At 40.1% G+C, this 21686-nt stretch overlaps 1 protein-coding gene across 3 annotated transcripts in view; it reads right to left on the reverse strand.

Annotated features, from left to right (window-relative positions):
- Positions 1-21686, reverse strand: part of bcas3 (BCAS3 microtubule associated cell migration factor) — a 336126-nt gene that overhangs the window by 242758 nt on the left and 71682 nt on the right. For all 3 annotated transcript variants that reach the window (XM_065960137.1, XM_065960136.1, XM_065960138.1), the window contains exon 16: positions 263-413. In XM_065960137.1, coding sequence (XP_065816209.1) covers positions 263-413 — 151 coding nt within the window. The remainder of the gene's footprint in view (positions 1-262; positions 414-21686) is intronic.

Consider the following 21686-nt stretch of genomic DNA (forward strand, 5'->3'; position numbering starts at 1 on the left):
GGACCTTAGATTTAAATATCTAATTTGAGACTTTTTAAGAAGTTTTAAGGATCCCAGAACTGGATCATATTCTTTTTTTTTAAATTGGGACCAACAAATGACATTTTCATAGTGACAAGTGTCCTTCTAGAGACCTATGCTGCATTACACATGTGCTTCAAACCTTATATGTGGGTATATATATGGAGGCAGAGGAGTGTATTTATTGGATGTGTGTGTGTGTGTGTGTGTGTGTGTGTGTGTGTGTGTGTGTGTGACCTACCCGGTGCGTTTGGTGATGGTGCCCAGGGTCATGGGCTGTTTAATCTGAGCCAGTGGCAGCACCACGGTGAGGCTGGGCAGCGGGGACAGACGCGGGTTCCCCATGTTGTTGTTGGTGAAGTTGTTGTAAGAATCCTGGCTGCTCAGCTTGGCTGCAGGCACACACAAACACACGGTGATTTTAGACATGATTTTTTTTTTTCAGTGAATAGCACCGGACGTTCCCTGGACAGCAAGGTTAGAGACATGGGAGGAAAAGGACCGAAGAATATGTGAATCAGGAGGTAATGGTGGCAGAAGACAGAGAATTACAATGTGAATACTGGAATAATGTTTTTATACATAATTCATCTTTCAGTGCTTAGAGGTTCCCTTTTTCAGCTCAGTGGCCTTTAAAGATGCTAATTCTGATGCTTATGCTAATTCTCAGTTTGATTTGAATTTGACTCATTCTCTATAAGTTCAGCAGACCAAAGGACCTTGTTTACAAAAGCGATAAAGCTTTCATCCCATGAAAAAGTTCTGTGCATTATGTGTGTTTTTCCTCTACAAAACACACACACAAACACACGCACACACACATGGAGGTCCAGGTTCAAGGTCTCCTGTGGAATGATTGGATATAACCAGCTCAAGATGCTACATTATAGAGGCTCTAGCTCTGCTTCTAGTGCCTGGCAGTCAGTTAATCAAGGCCAATCAACAGGCCCGGCACACTGGTTCAACGCACGCACACGCACACGCACACGCACACGCACAGACACAGACACAGGCACACGCACAGACACAGACACAGACACAGACACACAGACACACAGACACACACACACACACACACACACACACACACACACACACACACACACACACACACACACACACACACACACACACACACACACACACACACACACACACACACACACACACACACACACACACACACACACACACACACACACACACACACACACACAGAAGTTCCAGGAAAACACATATCATCTCACATAGCCCATCCAGCAGCTCTCCAGCCATACACAATCAGGCCGTGTCAAAGGGCTGCACTAAGGCCTTATGACCTTAAGCAACTAAATCAGGAGGCCGGCTGCACGTTCCTGATATTTGAACGTAGTCAGTATTTAAATGCATTTTTTGTTTACTAAAAAGTTAGCCAGACATCGGTTTTTGTTGAGTTTTTATTTTTCTGAACCTCTTAAATCAGGAAAATAAACAACATTATCAGCTTTGAATTTGGCCACAAGTTTTAGGAAAGACATTTAGGTTTACTGAAACCACTTTCTGCTGAAGAAACAATATGAAATAAGCATGTTAAATATGTGTTTAAATAACACCAATAAATTAACTAATAAAGGCAAAAATAGACCAGCAACATACTGCTGTCTGCAGGATAAAACCACTGGCTATATCTCAACTGTTTCAGGTTACAGAAAGGTTTCTCTCTGTAAGGATCCTTTCTGTTTAGAGGAAACAATGTAATATGTGTACATGTAGAAGGAGGGAAAAGAGGGCCCAGGTAACAAAAAAAAGTCCTGGAATTGTCCTTTAAGTAATACAATGGAAAAAGAAACAGTCATATAGAAACATTTGTCCGCAGAGGACAAGAGTTGGGGATTATAAAACAAATATGTTTGTAATCCTGCGACAATAGACACACACAAAAAAAAAAGTTTATCCTGCTGATTCAATGGGCAGCCCAAGGAAAATTCCAAGTTCAAGTGCTTTCAAAAGAAATAAAGAGCAAACCTGTGGGTGCACCACAATACACGGCTCTGAATGTTTTCCTTGTTCCATTTGTTGCCTTAATAGATGAGTGACAGCCGCGAAGCATAAAGGAATGAAAAGCAGGGAGGGGGGAACGCTGACACAAAGAAAAACAAGGCGGACATCAAAGGTTACAATAAAGGTAGAGGAGGAGAGTGCCTTGTCATTATTTGGAAGGAGCGATCAAGAGGAGCTGAATGGGAGCGGAAAGGGACTGCTGAGTGTTTTGGTCCAGTCTTTTAGATCATTAACGTGCAGCTCTGAGTTTCATTAGTCCTGCCAAACCTCCGCTTTGTGGTCCTTCAAAGGTCTGTCTTTTAGACCTCCACTGGCCAACAAAGCTCCGTGACCTTCGGCTGGGGAGAGGAGGGAGGCCATTACACAAACCTGGCCTTCATTCCCCTTGTACACTCCTCTCTTGGTCAGACTAACAGAAGCCTGAACCAGGGCAGCTCCTGAAAGCCCTTAGCCTTTCAAAAACGTGCTACACCCCCTGAGCCAAGGCAGCCACCTTTTGTGTTTGTGTGGAGGGCAGACGAAGAAATAACAACACTGTACAGGAAGGAGTCTGAAAAGCCATAATGGTGCTTCAGCTAAGAGGTGGGAGTGGAGGTGGAGGATTTGGTGGCTGGCGGTGGTGGTGGGGGTTGTCAATGAATTTAGCCTTCAAAACGGACATTTCACTTTTGCTCCACTGTATTTATCAACCCCGAGGATTAAAATAAGCCTCGCTGTGGATCACAAAACAGGTGTGGATGCACTGAGATGAAGGGGGGGGGGGGGGTGAGGCCGACTGTTGACCTGTCATGCCGTGCTGTCACTCAAGGCCAAAGAGTCCTGAGCTGTCACCTCTCCCCCCCCCCCCCCCTGCAGTGAGGACGAGTTAGCGTGGAACGTGTTGGAGATCACGCACCGGCAGAAGATGATCCATGAAAAGACAGCTTGGATGTCTGAGAGACAGACAGCAGGGTGTGTGTGTGGGCGTGTGTCAGGGGGAGTTGCAGACAGAGTGGCTGAAATGGGGGGCACATCGATCATGAGAATGACTTTTAGAAAAATTCCAAAATCCTGGCACTCATACGGCACAGAGCGGTTCACTGTTGACCATTAAACCCTGGTGGACTGCTTTACTGTAGTTCTAGTGTGTCTGTTTTTATTCTGTTGTCATGCATGTTGTGTTTTAAGTGTGTTCAATAGTTTTAAATGTGTTATCTTGTGTTTTAAATGTATTTTATTTGCACATGTCATTTTTGCCTTTGCATGGGGGTATGAAGTATTTCTTCTTTTATTGTCTATTCTTTTCTTCTTCTAAATAGATGTTTCATATTTTTATTCATGTCTAAGTGTTCTTTTAGTGTTCAGTGCTAAGTGTTAGTTTGAGTTTAATAGGATTTTAATTAAAAAAACAAGTGTATTTAATTCAATGAATTAATCTTTTATTTTGTGCCTGTCCTCAAATGGCTCATTCATTATGAGATTATGACGACACATTTAAAGAAAACATTTCCTAATGCCATTACACTGACACAAAATGAATCAAGTATAAAAATGATACAAAGATAAAGTTAAAACGCTGGTATAACTCAATAAATACCTCCTTCTTAAATCGTCTCTTTTTCTCCTCCAGCTCCATGATGTCACAGATGAAGTTTATATTATGATTTATATCAAAACGTCATCTTAGTGTTTCTCTCTCTTTTTCATGTTTATAAGCCAATGAGATCTCAGTTATAATTTGGAGATATATTTAAGAACTAAAATAAAGTGAGGGAAAAACTAAGTCACAAAGGGAAATATTTTAAACATGCAGTAAACTTTTCAAACACATTTCAAAAGGTTTTTATTTTTTTTATTTTTTTTATTTTTTAAAACACGCCACACCTACTGTTTGAACCAACAGATAGATAATACCAGAATGTAAATGTTAAACATCAACACCACAATTAATTTATGATCATGAACTGGTGACACTTGTTTTGAAGCCGTGATCAGCTCAGATATCATTTAGAGAAGCTTGTTATTATTATTTAAGGTCATGACCATATTTATAGAGCGAGTCAAACTGAGCTTTATGCCTGTTATGTCCTTTTTATTTGTTGAGGTTCCCCCATGTTTCATCAGCTTTGTCTTTATCTGGAGGGTAAAGGAACATGTTTGACATGCTTTATTACATCTCAGACGAACAATGACAAAGGCGGAGATGCAGAAGACATTTCACAGGTGAAGTTATTTTCACTTCCTGAGCAGCTGTGTGAATACAGGCAGTGAGTCGGGATGCCATTAAAAGACGTTTGCAAATGCAGTGTTGTAAAACTGCACTTCTTTGCTGTTATTTTCATAGGCCGACTGCTGGAGCAGAGATATGCAAACACAAGATTAAGGGTGTGTCTACGTTTAATCTACAACACAACATTATGTCCAGACTAGTCCAGAGTAAAATATTATTAACACAGATGTGTTACAAATCTCATAAATCAAACAATAAAACACATTTTAACTTTTGTAGTGGACTGTTTTTCACAATAAGAGCTGATACAGAATGTAAACACCTGTGAGTGCTATTTAGATTCATATTTTACAGGCTGATTAGAAAAACCAACCTTAGATATTAAAAAACTTACTTCTGCAATATTCATCAGCCTACATTATTTCTACATTGCCATCATCCACGTGCTCTGGTATCATCACATTTACTTTTAAATCACCTGTTGAGACCTTTAAATATGTGCACGTTCTTAACACCTGCAAACAAGGACCATTAAAGGAGATGAGGGTATTTTTAAGCTTCACTGCTACTTTTTTTTTTTTTTTAATTGCTGGATGAAACTGATTATGTATGCAGCGACCAAACAGGCTCCAGAGGCTGCTGTTTAATCGTTCAAGAAATATGTGCAATTAAAGTGTTGTCTTTTTTTAATCTAAGATGCACACACAGACATTTTGATAAAAGGTCAAACCAGAAACATTCATGAGATCGCTCTCTTCAAAGCCACCAAAGTCCATTTTATTGCCAGAAAACAGGAATTATTAGTGTACCACATCCTCTCTTTTTAAAGGTACTTTATTGTTTTAAACATTTATCATGTTAGGTGCAAACTTGCCATTTTAAAACAACAAATAAACAATATCAACTCCTATTTTATGTACTTTAAATTGACTGTTTTTGTCAATGGAGTCTGGTGTCAATAAAGAAAGCGACGTAAAAAGCATTTTGTTTGTATTATTTTGTTGCTCTCTTTAGTGTGACCAGACTCCAATGACAAAAAGGATCATGTTTATGTTGCAGAACACAGGGGTCGGTGGTCTACTGCAGCCATGACTGGGTAGTTTGTTTTTATTCTTTTGTAAATGTATTGTTTTAAAAGGTAACTTACACAACTAACACAATACAAATGTCCTCTGGTTGAGGCAGCAGTAGACCAGCAACTCCCATGTCCTGTCAGGTAAAAGGACTGTTTTTGCCAAAGTAGTTTGGTGGTACTGAAAAGACTGATGCAATGGCTGTTTCTGCCTTTAAAAATAGCTTCCTATTCTATCATTAAAACTGTATCACTGTAGGAATCCTTTTTGTAATGTTGTCCGATATTTACAACACCTGACATTGAGAATCTAAACCATATGGGGCAAAAACAGGAACTTAAAGCAAACGATTCGCCCACTTCTAGTGGAAGCTCTTTCCCAGCTTTCACTAGAAACTCTCAACTGAAAAGTATCAAAACTTTTTGAACATATTAGCTCTTTAGCTCCAGCTTTAAAATACTCTTATCACTCGTTGGTTATAATAACTCTCAACTGGAAAAATAAATCAGCGCAGTGAAGGCCATAGAAATTGAAAAGGCTGACTACGGCTGCTACAAAGAGGTAGACAGATGAGAAGCGCAGATAGTATTAGACGGACGCCATGATTTGATTAATGAGTGGGGCGAGATGTGCCCAGGCACTGATACATGACATCCCATGGAAAGAAGATCCATCAATGCAAATCCAGCTCTGTCGCCGTCGTCCAGAGAAAAACTCTGACCCTGCCAAAAAGTCACACTGTCACCTGACCCCTGTCTCTCGTTCTCCTTTAATCCATCCATCTATCCGACTCTCCTCCATCCGTCCGTCCTTCCATCCATCCCTCCCTCCCTGTCTCAACAGCATTTGCATTCTTTTCTGGCATTAAGCCTCGCTCTCTATCCTTCGCACTCTTTCGCTCTCCTCAGCCGCCCTCGGGTCACGCTATATCATGTTTCTCTCCCCTCTTTTAATACCCAATTTGCATCCCATCCAAGCAGGAGGCTTCCAATGAGAAGGCGACGTGCGAAAGGACAAGCGCTGAAGACTTCATGTGCACACAAACACTGTGTCTTATTTGAATTGTTCTGCCAGAGAGGATCAAGGATAAACAAAGTGCTGCCGGTCAGCAGAGGAGCAGAGTGAGGGAGTGTTAGCAGGCAGCAGGTTGTGCAGGTGACAAGTAGAGTGATGTTTTGGGAAATAGGAGACTTGGAATTGAAGATGATATTTCAGCTGTGAGACGGAGGGGTAAAGAAAGAGACGACAACGATATGATGCCCTAGTCATGGTTTTGACTAATCTTGAGCTTTTAGATATTCATATCTGTTAATTATTTGAATGTGCTAGAAACAACAACTTATGGAGTTCTTGTGAAGTGGGATAAAAACCTTGCAGTAGCTGTAAATGTGCTTTGTTAGAACTGAAATCTTGTAAGGGTGCAACAGCGTTTAGATCATGGATCACAAACAGTCACTGAACCTCCTGTAGTGTGGCAGGTTTCATTACAGGGTTTCTTGAACAAACAAAGCAACAAAATAACTTGGAAGCTCAAAGCAGAGTTCAATCTAAATCATACAGAGTGTAAACTGCAACAGCAAACACCTGTTGACCAAGGCCTCACGCATTGAATAGGCAAGGTTTTAAAAAAGCAGCGACCTGCAGGGCTGAGAAATGAAGTCGATGCAGAACGGCCAAAAAATGCAGTTTCTCAAGAGGCCACTTGAGGCCGGCTCTAAAAGTGAGTCAATCCCCATTGTGTCATGCTTGGGTGACTGAATTGACTGACAGGTGGGTTGGTTGAAGCTGTTTGACAGGAGGCCTCAGTTCCGCCTCTTTTTCCGTTTGTAGATTGAGCACAGGTTAGGATGACATTTTCAAGATGGGAAAGGCCATTGTTTGGCTTCAAAACGCCTCTTCAGAAACCAATGATTGACGTCCATAGTTTGTACAGTCTATGGTCAATCAATATCAGGCCCTAAGTTAAGATGCCCCGAGAAAATAAAAGATGTTTACAGCCTGGTACAAAAATGGTTTAGGTGTCTTTACCTTATTTCTCTTTTCAGGGGAGTGATTTTTTCATTTTATTTATCTACGACTTGTGTCTTAAGTTCTGCATAAGTAGGGACCTGGTCACTTTGAGTTAAAGGTGGACCCCTAGTTCAGGATTCATGACAAAAGGTTTCTTACGGCTAATGGCTACGTGACTCCAAACTAGATGATTTTCTGCATTTTTTGATGATCTAATTTGGCATGTAGGATTTTTCCTGAAATTAAATCCAAAATAAATGTATTGTTAAAAACAAACTTAAGTTTTCTGGATGTCTCTTGTTTTACTGTACGTTGCATCACTACATCTGTCAAGTATTTTTATTTTGCAACACCATTGTGGTAATAAAAAAAAAACCTCAAACTTTTCCATAATTACAAGTAGCATAAATAAATATCAGCTTCACTTAAAATAGTTTCTTAAAAACTGACCTAGGTTGGTAAACTGTATCCTCTTTCTACCATTCATTCCTTAATAGTCCAAGGTTCCCAGACATGTGAAAGGAGGGAGGGATTAAAGGCGGGGAGAGGAAGAAGAAGAATGAAGTGGAGGGAGGGCAGGGAGGAGAAAGCTGTTCTACCATCCCAATTCCCCAAAGTATCATTATTAAAACACTCACTTCCACAGGGGGAGGAAGAGAAAAGAGAGAGAGAAGAAAAACAGAGGGGAGGAGAAGAGAGACGACGAGGAGGGCTAAAAAGGGTTGATCACAAAGGAGGGAGAAAAAAAAAGGAGAAGAAGGAGTGGGGATCCCCCACTGGACAGAGTAAAAACAAATTAAAAGAGCCCTTATAAAACACAGATGCTGCAAAGAAAATAAACTTCACAAGATTTACTGTTTTGCAAAGGAATCGGAAGACATGGTGGAAAAGCCATCAGGACTTTTTTCTCCTCCTCCTTCCTTTTTCTCTCTCTCTCTCTTTCAGGTAAAGTTGCAGTGGAGGAATCTATCTCCCTAGTTTCCTTTTTCCCTTGCTCTCTTTTCTCAATCTCGGGTCTCGTCTTCTATTTTCAGTCGGAGTCGAGGTCAGGCCGGCCTGTGTGAAAATGGCTTCCTGCCCAGTCCCTCGCTCCCAAACCACAAGCTAACGGGGCGCTTTTATTAACAGCCGCATTTGGGAACATTTTTTCATGCTTATTTTTTTTTGTTGTTGTATTTTTATTGATGTTTCTCATGTCAGGAAGCTTAAAAAAACATGCGCTTGACATCAGTGAGAGAGAGAAAAAAAAGAATCCCAGGACATGATTATTCTAATTTCGTCATAAAACTTGAGTGCTAAAGAGAAAAAAAGAAAGCAAGATCTGAAAGTGTGTAACATGCTGTATATGGCAACAAGTAGTTTGCTCAGCTGGGGGAAAAAAAAGCAGCAGCCAAAAGGGGAAAGAAAGATCAGCGATACAGAAGCAGAACATGTCTGCACGCAAAAACACACATGCACATTTCTTACGAGCGAGCAAACATCATCATGAGAAAACAATCAGGTGAAAGGAACGCTCGCAAACGCACACAAACAGCCCCCTGAAATCAGATCTACAAGTTTACAACATGTCAGTATTTACAAGGCTTCATCAGACGGGACTGAGTCACAAGCAAGACGAGCTGAGAGAGGGGGCAAAGAGGGGGGGTTCAGACAGCTCCACTGGATCAGATGACACCCACACTCCAACCATATGTGTGTGTGTGTGTGTGTGTGTGTGTGTGTGTGTGTGTAATGAATGTGTACATGTATGTGTTGTGTGTGTAGCAATCATCTGATTTGGGTCAAGGAGCTAGTACCTCTCAGTGAAGAGGCACGGGTTATGGCCAATGATTGGATGTTTGGGGAAGAAAGAAAGGGTCGGGGTTGGTGTGAGGAGGGGGGGAAGAAGAGAGTGTGTGTGTGTGTGTGTGTGTGTGTGTGTGTGTGTGTGTGTGTGTGTGTGTGTGTGTGTGTGTGTGTGCAGGGGAAATAGTGCACAAAAGTACACAAATGCTCAAACCCGGTGTGCACACGAACAGACCAATTTTGAGGGGGGCAGGAGAGGGGAGGGAAAAGATGAATCAGTGGTCTCTGAACTGTCCTTCACTGTTTTGTCCTCACGTGAACATAACGTCATGACGTAAGTGGAACTTGTGAGTTTTAAATTTTTAAAAATAAAAGCACTACATTAAGAAACATGTGTATTATCATGGATTATAAACTTAAAGTATATTTACATGAAATATTAGAAAATAAAAATAAAGTTTTAGGCTTCTATTTCATTCGTTTTCTTTTAATTTTCTGTCTTTATAGAGAACACTGTTTGTTTAATTTATTATTATTATTAGATTATAATGAACCCGGGCTAATATATATATTAAAAAAAGAAGAAGACTAAATAGTCTCATTTTAAGCCAATACATAGCAATCATAAATGATTATTTGAGCAGAAAGGGAACTTTTTTATAAGGTTAATTAGCTGCAAAGGTGGAGTATCAGAGTTTGGCTATTAGTCTATTATCAGTGACATACAGATGAAATTAAAAAAAAAGACAAATGACTGTCTTCATTTGCTTTCACATCAGGGCAGCACAAACATGAATTGAATATTATTTGCAAAACCTTTATCTCTAAAAGACAACTGTGTATGATGTTTAACATGTACGCATGCATGTTTCTGATGTATCACTCATTAGTGTCTGATTCTGCACGGCCCGATTCTGCAGCTACTCAAGCTTTAATTACTGATTACTAAATGACATAAGGAAGTAGTTGTGCATGAATTATGATCTTTTTTCTGACAGCTGCAACAAGAAACTAAATAAAAGAACATCTAAATGTGGTCTATTCCTATGTAACTAAATACATCACTACAGGATCTGCTTCTATGAGGCTTTCATCTAAATCTACTTTTTCTGACTCGGATTGGTTTTGCATTCTAATTTGAGTAGTTTGACCCTTTAATTGTGTTATTTCTAACTTTACTAAATATCTTTAAGACGTAACGGAGACCTCTAAGACCTCGGTCTTTCAATGTGATTAAAAACAGATCAGAGTCTGCCTGCTCCTCCTGGACCCACATCCCCGGTCAGAGAGGACCCCTGCTGTATCCGTCACTCTGTCTGCCTCTGAACGCTCCTCCTTTAATAACCCTGCTGTCCGAAAGGAGAGGAAACAATAAGAGAGATAATGAGATGTCGGCCCGGCTGTCACCGAACATCCTCCTCTGTCTGAGCGAGCCACTGGATGAAAATGATCGCATCAAACCAAAGTCTTTTAAACATTTCCTTCATCAGGGTCATGATCTCATACCAGTGACCGATGCTGATTTTCCTGCAGCTGATGCAGACTTCAGTCCGCTGGATGGTGTTTGGCTAATTATTCTATCACAGCAGACATGTCTTGTTTCATGTGGATTAGTAATCAAACATCTAAACCCCCCTAACACCGTCTTCATACCTATAGATCTGATTCTTCAACTCAACCCTGATCTCTAATGTTGATCAATCGACATCCCAGTAATGCTGTGACTGAAGCTCTGTTTGAATAGCGGCTAACGGCTGCAGGGGCCGCTTTGATCCACATTCAGCCGGCACGTTTCTGACAGCATATAAATCTAGATGAATGGTGTGTCAAAAACACTGACATGTGACATGGGTTAACAGGGTTTTTTTTTTTTAAATGTTTCCAGAGTCGTCAAGGTTTGTAATGCATGAAATGTGCAAATAAAGCTCCAAGTTGAAATGATGCAAGTTTACAAAAGCTTAAAGCTCCATGAGAATACTATTTCAAAAAACCTTGGTGGACTAGTGCAAGTGACCTTTTTTGTGAGGCAGGAGTTAACACTTTTCAGGCTCTAATGAGAAACTTGATGTACAAACGTATCTGCCGATTGAAGGATTCTCAGAATTCCTTTATTATGTCGCTGACAAATCCCAGTCATAGTTCTGTGCGATACCAGTTATCCTTGTGGTGATACTGGTGCAGCTGTCTTTTATAATATGTGTGATGCTGGTCTGTTTGTTTGTCTTTTTACCTTGTGTCCTTAGTTTTTTTGCTTTTCTTCCCTGAGTCTGTCGATAAAGATGATAAAGATGATAAAGATGATGATGATGTGGTTGACTGCATCCACTAAGAGCACATTTGATTGATCTTATTATTAATGAATGTAACAGAAATACTACAAGTTTACTTTAGATTTCTATCAGGAGAAATTCAAATGTTTAATTCCGATGCATGACACAATATTGAAGGTCTAAGTCTTGGTAAAATATATGTTGCACACCTGCAAAAGTTCAGAATTTGAGCAGTAAAATAAGGACGATATTTGGGTTATATTTAGCATGTACTGCTGTAACGGAACATGTTGTAAAACTTGCCTTAAGGCCAATGCACAAACACTTGTGAAGGCTTTACGTATCCGAAACAGAAAAAATAATGGACCTTAACTGAGAGAAAAAAACAGAGAGCTGTATACAGAAGACCAGCAGAAGGAAGGCGTGATGTAAAACCTATTGATTCAGTGACAATAGACGGCTTTCTGCTCCTCACAGTGTGCACTTTTCACATGGTAAGGAAATACGCTGGAAGCCACAAGTGCCGTCTGTGTGTAATGGCAAGGCAGCTTTATTTCTTTATCTCTACCTTCCAATTTTGCAAATCAAATAATGATGAGTGCAGCGGCGAGCACCCAGTGATAAGAGGGTTTAGTGGTTGTGGAGATTGAGTTATTAGGGTTTCCTATATAAAAAATAAAAAAAAAAGAAGAAGAAAAAAGGACAGAGGTCTCTGGCGGAGCCCGAGCGCCGGCCAAGATACATATTCCTCGCACTGTGTATTTTTGGTCGCTTTAAAAGCCCTGAAAGTAGAGGGGAAGGCTAATTTTCAGGGTAAACAGCTTGTTCGATTGCAGTGTGGTTTTGCGCTGAGCTCTCCGTTTATTGACTCAAGCCGAGAGCCGGGCTCTGGCTCCTCTGCAGACCACAGCCGACGGAGCCTGCTGCACACACACACAAGCCGCTAACACTAGCTTACCTTTTGATGGCACACTACTGTTAAATCAAATGTACTGAGTAATGTACAAAGCCTAATCCTCTTGTCTGTATGGCAGTTTCAGGGTAAAAAAAAAGGCTTTTAAAAGAACATCTGCTCCTTTTAGAGAGCTATTTGTTAGTTCCTATTTCCTGCTGACTTGTAATTTGAAGGTGAAATGATGAATACTTCAACAGAAGGATTTAGATGTGATGCTGGCTCGTGTGTGTGTGTGTGTGTGTGTGTCGGACAAAATAGATGAATTATGAGAAGAAAAAGGAAAGGTTAAAATCCAACATCTACTTCCCCCACCGACTTTAAAAAGCAATAATAAAACAGAAAAGAAAAATAATAACAGCTGTGACTTCTTTACGTATAAAAGACTTCAGACTGCTTCTGAAAAAAAATCTCCAGAGGAGGCCTGTGAGTTGTTTTAGCTGGAGGAAGTGACCATTCATTTAAAAAAATTGAGAAATTTCCGCGCTCTCGCTCCCTGTTGTTAGATTTGTATCGAGGCAAAAAAAACTCTCACAGCACAACTCAAGCTTCACAAGTCCTTTCCTCTGCATGTGTGTGCGTGTGTGTGCGTGTGTGTGTGTGTGTCAGTCGACCCTGCAGCTCTGCTCCTCCCTCTGCGAGCTGATGACAATCCTGACCAAACAGCGCCACATGGAGGACATCTTTGGTAGGGAAACACAGGGCGAGCACACAGAACTAAACATACAACTTTAATGTTTTAAAAGAAAAATAAAGATCATCTCTGCTCTTTGATTATTCCCCAAATATTCATTTGGATTTGTACCACTTTGTCGCTTAACATTTTTACACATTTAAAGGAATATATGAATTATGGACTTAATGATAAGGTTTTATTTATCTTGTTCAGGAGATGCGTTCTGTCAGCATCGCCTGATTTTCCCCGTTTTCCGTTCCTGTTCCTGTTTATTTGCAGCTTCCCACCATGACACACACGCACAATACAAATGAGCACTGATAGAGGAAAGGAAGCGCGCCTGTTGTCACTGATTAAAAGTGTGAACAACACGTCAGGGGTGGCTGTCGCCGTACGCACACTCATGTTTTGTGTGTGGGTGTGAATAAGATTGAGATGTATAAATTAGAGATTAAGTTTATCACATGCAAAACTCGACTTATATCTGACTGAGGTTGGAACTTGAAAATGCTTTTTGTTTTCACTCTGTCGTGCCTCATCATGTTTTGGAGAAAAAAAAAAACATAAATTCATACTGCAAAATCTAGTTTAATTTTGAATGATAGTGGGATTTAATTATTGGAACGGGAATCGAAGGAATAGCTTTCAGTGTCATGAGATGAATTTGAAGCCAACATAAATATGAAGTACATTGTCTATTTTCTTTAAAGAGACATTATGATGTGTCAGTGTTCAGTAGGGATGATTGTTTAAATGTCAACTTGCCAGGGAGTATTTTTAGTTGTGTTTGTTATTTCTCAGTCACACTTCTTTTGATATATCTGCTTGATATTGCCTGAAATCAGCAAATCCATATTATTTTTTTTATTTAGTTTAATTCCCAACTTGTTTTTTTGTTTTTGTTTTGTTTTTTCAGTTTACGCTCCTCACCACTTGAAAATGTTACCATCGAGTTCTGTATTCTGTTGAACTGCCTTTATAGACTCTATCACAGTTGTGTTAAATATGTTCATATAAAACATATGAGATGGAAAGCTCTGGGTTATAAGACAGTTGTAAGAAACATTCATTTTAGTTGATAATTGAATAATTAGAGTGATGCTATGAAGTGCTCTAATCTTTTCATGTGACACTTCCCTGATTAGTCAGAAGCATTTAGATGGGTTTTTTTTAAGGCCATGAAACCCAGTTACATATTTGAACAAATTATTCCCATCACGAGGATCATCGTGTTCTTGTTTTTGTGGAGCTTTTGATTGGATCACACTATCATCTTCATGACCAGAGTATGCTTCAGTCACATCTCTGTAATGAACTCGGACTAAGGTTTATGAAAGTTTGAGGTAATACATGGACATTTGAAACTTACAAAATGTAAAAAATGAAAACCTTAATAGCAAATATGATGGGTTTTAAGTTTAACAAAAGAAAAAAAAGGAATTGAAATTAAAAAACAAGGTAACCTTGGTGGGTCTGTGGTGGATTAATAAAAGCTGGTTGGCTAAGACTCAGGCTGGACAATGATCCAAGGCAGACAGCTCATCATGATGACTGAAATCTGGACAAGTCATCCGTCTCTCTGTTTCATACTGAGTACAAGTTCCTGAAAGAGACATGCTAACGTTTTCAACTCTGGGTAAAGCATCAACTACCTGTGTGATTTCTTCATGTTTGACTCTGTTACTTTCAACCTGAAGTAATGTTACAGAGAACAACAGGGTCGCACTGAGGTCGTGTACATACGTGTCACACACCAGCAGTTATGAGGTAATGTTTCCTTGGCATGGATCTCTGCGGAGCGTTGGTGTTTTTCACCACAGGACGATGACTGACGGAGGGGAGCGCGGAGGGGAGGAGGCAGGCGAGATAAAACAAAAGTCCCAAACCCAAATAAGCAAGCCGTCAGCCTCTAATAGCAGAAAGGAAGCGTCCCTTTATCAACAAGTGAATTAACAGTTTCCCGTCACACCTTGTTTTTTTGCCTCCCCCCTGTTTCTCTCTGAACCAGCGCCAGGGCCCAGATGGCCCGGTGATCGGACCACCAGGGCTTCTGCACAGTGAGGAAACAAATCTGTTGCCCTGACTAATAGCCTCGTGTTGACGTTTGATGCTTTGGAAGTGTGTGACCAGCGCTCTGTTAGTTTGTATACTCACAAAAGGCACCTAGGCACGTTTAAAAAAAACGCACCTCAAGTCATAACTGACATGAGTGTGTAACAACAAAGACAACCGACAGTATCTGATGCTGACTGAGGAAATGTGATCCAAAGAACTGTCCAACTAAATCCTAAGGGGATCATGATCAAATATAAATCTATAAAAGTCATTAAAGTTTTAACTGGACATTGCTGGGTCGAACAGCAGAATCCACAGCTGGAGTAATCGTTACAGGATGATCATAGTTTTAAAGTTAAATATGATACCAGTTCAAATCAAAAGATTTCCATCCCTGTCAACAAAATCAACAAAAATAGACGACCTACACAACCAGTATTTGTTCATTTCTTGTTTTCATTACCAAAAATTGCAGGAGAACTCCTGAAATCTGTCTAAAGTGATCAAATACATTGGTAACATTTCAGTACTGGAAGTTGTCAAAGTATCTGAGAGGTTTAGACGGTGATCTCCGAAGAGTTTTTACAAAGCTTTGGTCCTTTTTGAAACTATCGATCATTATTATAATGTGGATTGTGTTGTTTTCAAAACACTTTGTATCAAAAAGTGTTGACGAGTTTCAAAGTATCCAACATTTTGACAACCTTGACATCTAGATGTTCAGATTGTTTTTTTCCTTGAACATGAAAAACATGAAGGAGAAAAAGCCCGTATGTAACTGCAAAGATCATTTGAGCTGATAAAAAAGGATGCTTTCAGTAAAAGAGAAGAAGAAAAATCATGTTACCACAGGGTACAGAAGCTAGTGTGAAACTAACTTTTCATGCTTGATCTCAAACCTCAGGAGATCAGGAAGCCCTTTTACTGTACACCCTGTTGTCACCTAAGAGAATTGGACAAACATTGAATTGAATATTTTGTCTTGTTTCAGTCACTATATCCGTTTTTTTTAAAAGTTAGTAGACTTCTTGGGATATTTCAACTCCCATTAAAAACTTTGTGACTGGGGCGTAGATGGCCTAGCAGTTGGGTTACGACCCATGTACGGAGATTACAGTCCTCGAAGCAGGTAGCCTGGGTTCAAATCCGACCTGTGAATCCTTTCCTGCATGTCATACCCCTCTCTCGCTCTCCCAAATGTCCTACTCTATCCACTTTACTATCAAACTAAGGCATTAAAAAGCTCCAAAATAATCCTCTGTGACTGTGAAGACTGAAGGAATCCTCAACTTAAAACAATCTGAGCGACTCGATACAAACGAAGCTAATGCTAGCAGCAAATATGCTAATAGCGACATCTAGATGAGCTGTCTGTTAGAGCCCCTAAGAGACCATGTTTGTTTGTTTTTCAATTGAACCTCCTTCATTGTGAATAATCAGTTTTCATTATTTTACTTTGGAAAAAATAATTCAAGAGTTAAAATGTGAAGACTTAAGCAAATACTTCCCTTCCTTTCCTCAAACTGTTCCCCACACTATCAAATGATATCTCCATAATTCTATCAATTAAAAACAATCCTATTGAATATATTTCTGAAACATCCTGAGCACTTACTGACCCAGATAAGTAGATATAAGTCTGATCTCCCTTTACCACACTGCAGGGCAAAGTACAGGCCTTCACAAAGAAATATGAACACAGATGAAATGAATCAAGTTGTTTTTGGAGCGCTGAAAACCTGTTTGCACTGCACGCTGCTGTATTACACAGTACTGCGGCTGGATCTGAAAACCATCTGAGTAATAAAACTCTCCAGCGGCTGCCATGTGCCTGGTATAGCCTCAATAACCTCTGCCCTGTGCAGAAAAAACTCTACTTACTAATCAAGCCTTGTATGCGCTGGGCCGCAGACAAACCGCACTGTACAGCGTGGGATGGGCACGGTATGGGTCATCACCTCAAATGACAATACATTGATCACACAGAGGAAAGACTTTGGGAAAGAAAGGAGGGGGAAGAGGAGAAAATGTACTGTATACACGACTCTAAATAGCCATTCCCAGATTTTAACAGTGACAAGAAGACGGCCAATTGCAGCCTCTATTTTTAGTCCTGCTGGCGGCCTGGGCAGGCAGCTTTGAGGAGGATGTGTACTTTTCTACAGTTCCTTCCCAAAAATCAACGCTGTCCTGGCTGGCGACAATCACAGAGCAGCTGTTGTGGCTAGGTGGCCCGGCCCCGGCTTGCCTCACCCTTGCAGCCTTCTGCCAGCCTAAGAAAAAAAACCTCCCTCGCTGAACCCAAAATTCACACCCAGCGTGCAAAAACAGGCGGAAGGCGGACACAAAAGCAAATGTGACTAAACGTGTTTGTGTCCGGGGAAAATGACACAAATTATGGACTTCTTATCAGCGGCTGTGGTGGAGAGGGGGGTGGGGGGGGGGTTCTAAATTTACATGTGGCAGGATGCCTCGGAGACAATTTATCTTCCAAATAACAGACACACAGAGACCTGCGTGACCTTTACCCACAGAGATCTCACTGCTGAACTGTTAATGACCTACTGTGATGCACACGTTTTGGGTACATTTGACAATGTAAATGCAGCTTTCTTTACAGAGTGACAATCATCTTGTCTTCACGTGCAAACGTTTTGTTTTTTTCTGTCAATCTAATGATCACAGACATTATTCTCAACTGCTAGTGAAACTTAAAATCCACACATCACTTTTATTATAGTGCTCAATCTGGAGAACAACCAGTAGTGACTTTAATGCAAATGGAACAAATCTAGAAAGTCCAATCTAATGACTATTCCTGCACAACTAGCTCGTTTATGATAACTGCTAATGGAACTGTTTATCCCTAATTAAGATTTCCAGTCTTCCTGTTTTTCCAAACAAGCTTACAGGAAAAGAGTCAGCAGCATGAATTAAAGGGTTAATTGGAAGAACACCAAAGTATTTGAGTTCCTGTTTTGAACAGTCATATGCGTTTCTATTGTTTGTAAGCATTTTAAAGGCTCATCTGACATCTACCGGTAAATGACCAATGATCTCATGCTTATTGAAGTTGTATTTGTTTCATATGCTGAATACTTGTTCCTGTTGAAAAACACCTCAAATCTTTATCTACTGGGTCAAATCAACAGACAGATGTTTGTTATATGCAGGTGTGCACATTGGGGTCATCTTTGGGTTTATTGATTGATTACTTTTCAGTTGTTGGAGGCGTAACAAAGCAAAAATAAAAAAAGGAACCACTATAAAAGCTGGTTTACCTTTACAGAGATTAGGGACTACTGATATTCTTTCAGAAAAGATTCTATTTGTTTGTACTTTCAGTTTTTTGGTAACTTCCTTTCAAAAAAGAGAATGTAATTGGAACTATTGTTGACTTAAGCTAAACACTTTATGAATGTGATCTTTGCACACAGTACACACAGTGACTCAGAGTTCACACAGTGAGGGGCTTTGTGTGTGTGTTTTTTTTTTTTTTAATCAGACAGTGAGCTGGAGTGAGCATGGTTTGGATTAACACCTTGATAACAGCCGTGTGAAAGCTGACTTCAATTTCCTGTGGACTTTATCATCCACTGTAAAATATCAAGAGTTATGAAAACCTTCCATTTTCTCCCGGACTAGAGGGAAAACTCTTCACTTTAACAAGACTTTAATCTTCGATCCTGACCTGCTCCTTTTTTTTTGTACTTCACCACAAAACAATGACAGTTTATCTTCTTCATATGTACACACACGGTCAATAAGGTATCACTGCGAGGACTAATTGTTGACAGGTGGCTCTAATGCTCTCCTTTGAAACTAAAGTGTGATTTACGACCTCGCTCCCCAAGACCCCGGCTTTCAGCGCTGCTACTACCAACTTATCTTTCTCTCCCTCGGCCTGTCGCTGCCCCTCCTTTACTCCTCATGTTCTATCTCTCCTTCGTTTTTCTCTATTGCACCTCATTACTTTGCTCGCTCACTTTCACCTCCTCCCTCTCTTTGATGTTTTTTCTGTCGCTCTGCGTCTCTCATCGCCGGCCGAGCGGTGACTCTCCGAAGTCAGACATGCTTTTAATGTTTGATGGCCTATTTTTCACAGAGCGGAGGAATGTGTGTGTGTTTTTCTTCTTTTTTTTTTGGTGTGGGGGTTTACAGAAGGGTCTGGGTCTAGACGAGGAAGACAGGAAGGAGAGAGGAAGCAAGGGCGCCTTCTTACAAAAGCGTGTGTGAATGTGTGTGCACGTGGCCAGAGGGGTAGTGCAAATGATTTGAGGCAGGCAGATAACAATAAGACTTGACCCTGACCTCTTGGTCCCAGCATCTTCTGTCACCTTCTCTGACACATGAAGAATAGAGCCTGAGAGCAGCTTACAGAGAAAGTGTTGGATGTGAAAAAGCACTTGTCAAAGGGGCAAGAGTGAGATGGATAAGATTTTCTACCTATAAGTTTTTATGTAATTACAAGGATTTTTTAATATTTGTGAACCTGGGAAGCATTTTCACTTACTTTGAGTTTTAAATGATGAATTCATGCAAAAAGTTGCTCCAGTAGATTTCTTCAGTCAGCATATGTAGACATACTGCTTCTTTCTAGCACTGACTGGCTCATGCTGTTATCACAATGTGTTTGACAAAATTACTGAAATAATCTCCAAAGAGTCAGACCTTTTAGTTAAGGACAAAACCACTTGTTACGCCGCCCCCTTCAGAGACACCAGACTCCATTGACCGAAACTGTAATTTTTACTTCTCACAAGTACACAAGAGATGCTGGTCTACCGCTGCCTCAACCTGTTTGTGCTGTTTGATTTTGTCTTCTTTTTAAATACAATAAAGTCTGAAAACAATTCAAATCAAATATACCATAAGTACTAGGATAAACCTGCATCTCTTGTGCTATGCAATTAATAAATTAGCTTTTTATTTTTATTTTTTATTTTTAAATCAAGCAATTTAAGTGGAAGTTTTCTGATTTGGTATATTTTTTCATGAAATTTGAAATTTCAGCTGTAACAGTCCATTGCTGCTGCAAGCTAAATAAATCTCCTACACTACTTTTAGCACCTTTAAGTCATTTAGACCTCCACATTCATTATGATAGGGCCATGGTTAAAATAAGAATTCCATTTTTTAAATGCTGCTAATACACAGAATTGTTCCAGTCCGTTGAACGGTTAAAGATCAGGTCTCCATTCATGTAAGCCTGAACCCAACACATGCAACACAGCTCATAAAATACATTCTGCTAAATTATGTAAAACAGCCCAGTTGCCAGTTCCACATCATTTGGTTCTCTGTAGTGTTTACCAAGTTATTGACCTCCCTCTGGCTGCAGTGAACCTGTTAAAACGCAGCGGTGTTCCTGGAAAATCAATGACTAATAAGAACTGTGATATTTTACACTGAGTCACACCTCCGGGGTCACGCAGTGCAGCTGACACAAGAGTGTGTGTTTTTTTATCTACTGTGTATCTACTGTATGCCAAGTGGGGACACACAGACAGGGTGCTGTTTGACCAACAAGGGAGACAAGGTTGTGGCAGACAGATCTGAGTACCTGGAACATAGCTACTGAGACAGCCAGTAGCTGGAAACACACAAACAAATACATGAACAAATACATGAACTCAACTGTAGCACTCTGTCTACTGTTATTTTGTGGTACTTCAACTTGTACTTTCTGTAGCTTATTGTTTTGGTGTTCTTCATGCATTTATAGTATTGTCCCTGTTTCATCAACTTTTATCAAGTGGCCATTTTTTTAACAACAAGTTATAAAGAACACTTGACAGAAAATTAACATATTTAAGCAATGACCTGTTTCTTCTTCAAGAGACCAAACCAGAGTGAAAGGCTGATCTATTATTAGACTTACAATCATCTGGCGGTCAGACACATAACACCATGATGCTGCAAATGAATGTCTATATTTAGATACTTTCACACACGTACCAAAGTCCTGTAAATGTCTTAATTTTGTGGCTGAGCTGCACAGGTGAACCAAAATGGCAGAATTTTCACCCGGACTTTAACCATCATTTCTCATCATTTCTCCTGCCAGCAAAATTTCGGTGTGAAGTCAGACTGAGCTGATGTGTGACTGCAGAAGGTAAAAGCCAAGAAAATTCACCACGGGCGAGTGGGAGGGGCTTAAGACTTTTAAAGCAAGCAACCAGTGAGCGACCGGTGCGATTGTTATGCACGTAGCAAAGCTGCTTCATACTCTTCCTGCACACAAGTATGTTCTTTTCTACTCGTGTTTTGATTCTGTGAATAAATCCAACTACATGTGGCTTTGATATAAAGATAAAGAAGGATCTATGTATTTTGCATCTATAATACTAAAATTTAAGGCATCAGACATAAAGACCAAGTTTAGATGGATCTGGTGGGTTGCTTCAGCAAGAAGCCATGAAACAGGGCGTATTGGCTGCAATGTAACATTTCAGGGCAAAAATATATGTTAAATTAAATCCTTTAAAAGTTCTTGTTTTTATCACTGACAGGCCAAGCTTATTAATTAAGAGTCTGAGGATCCCTGCAAATGTAGAGCTTTTTTGTTAAACTGTAAGATGTTCATTTTAAACCA

Source organism: Labrus bergylta, chromosome 11, assembly GCF_963930695.1.
Source record: "Labrus bergylta chromosome 11, fLabBer1.1, whole genome shotgun sequence".
Classification (NCBI taxonomy): Eukaryota; Metazoa; Chordata; class Actinopteri; order Labriformes; family Labridae; genus Labrus; species Labrus bergylta.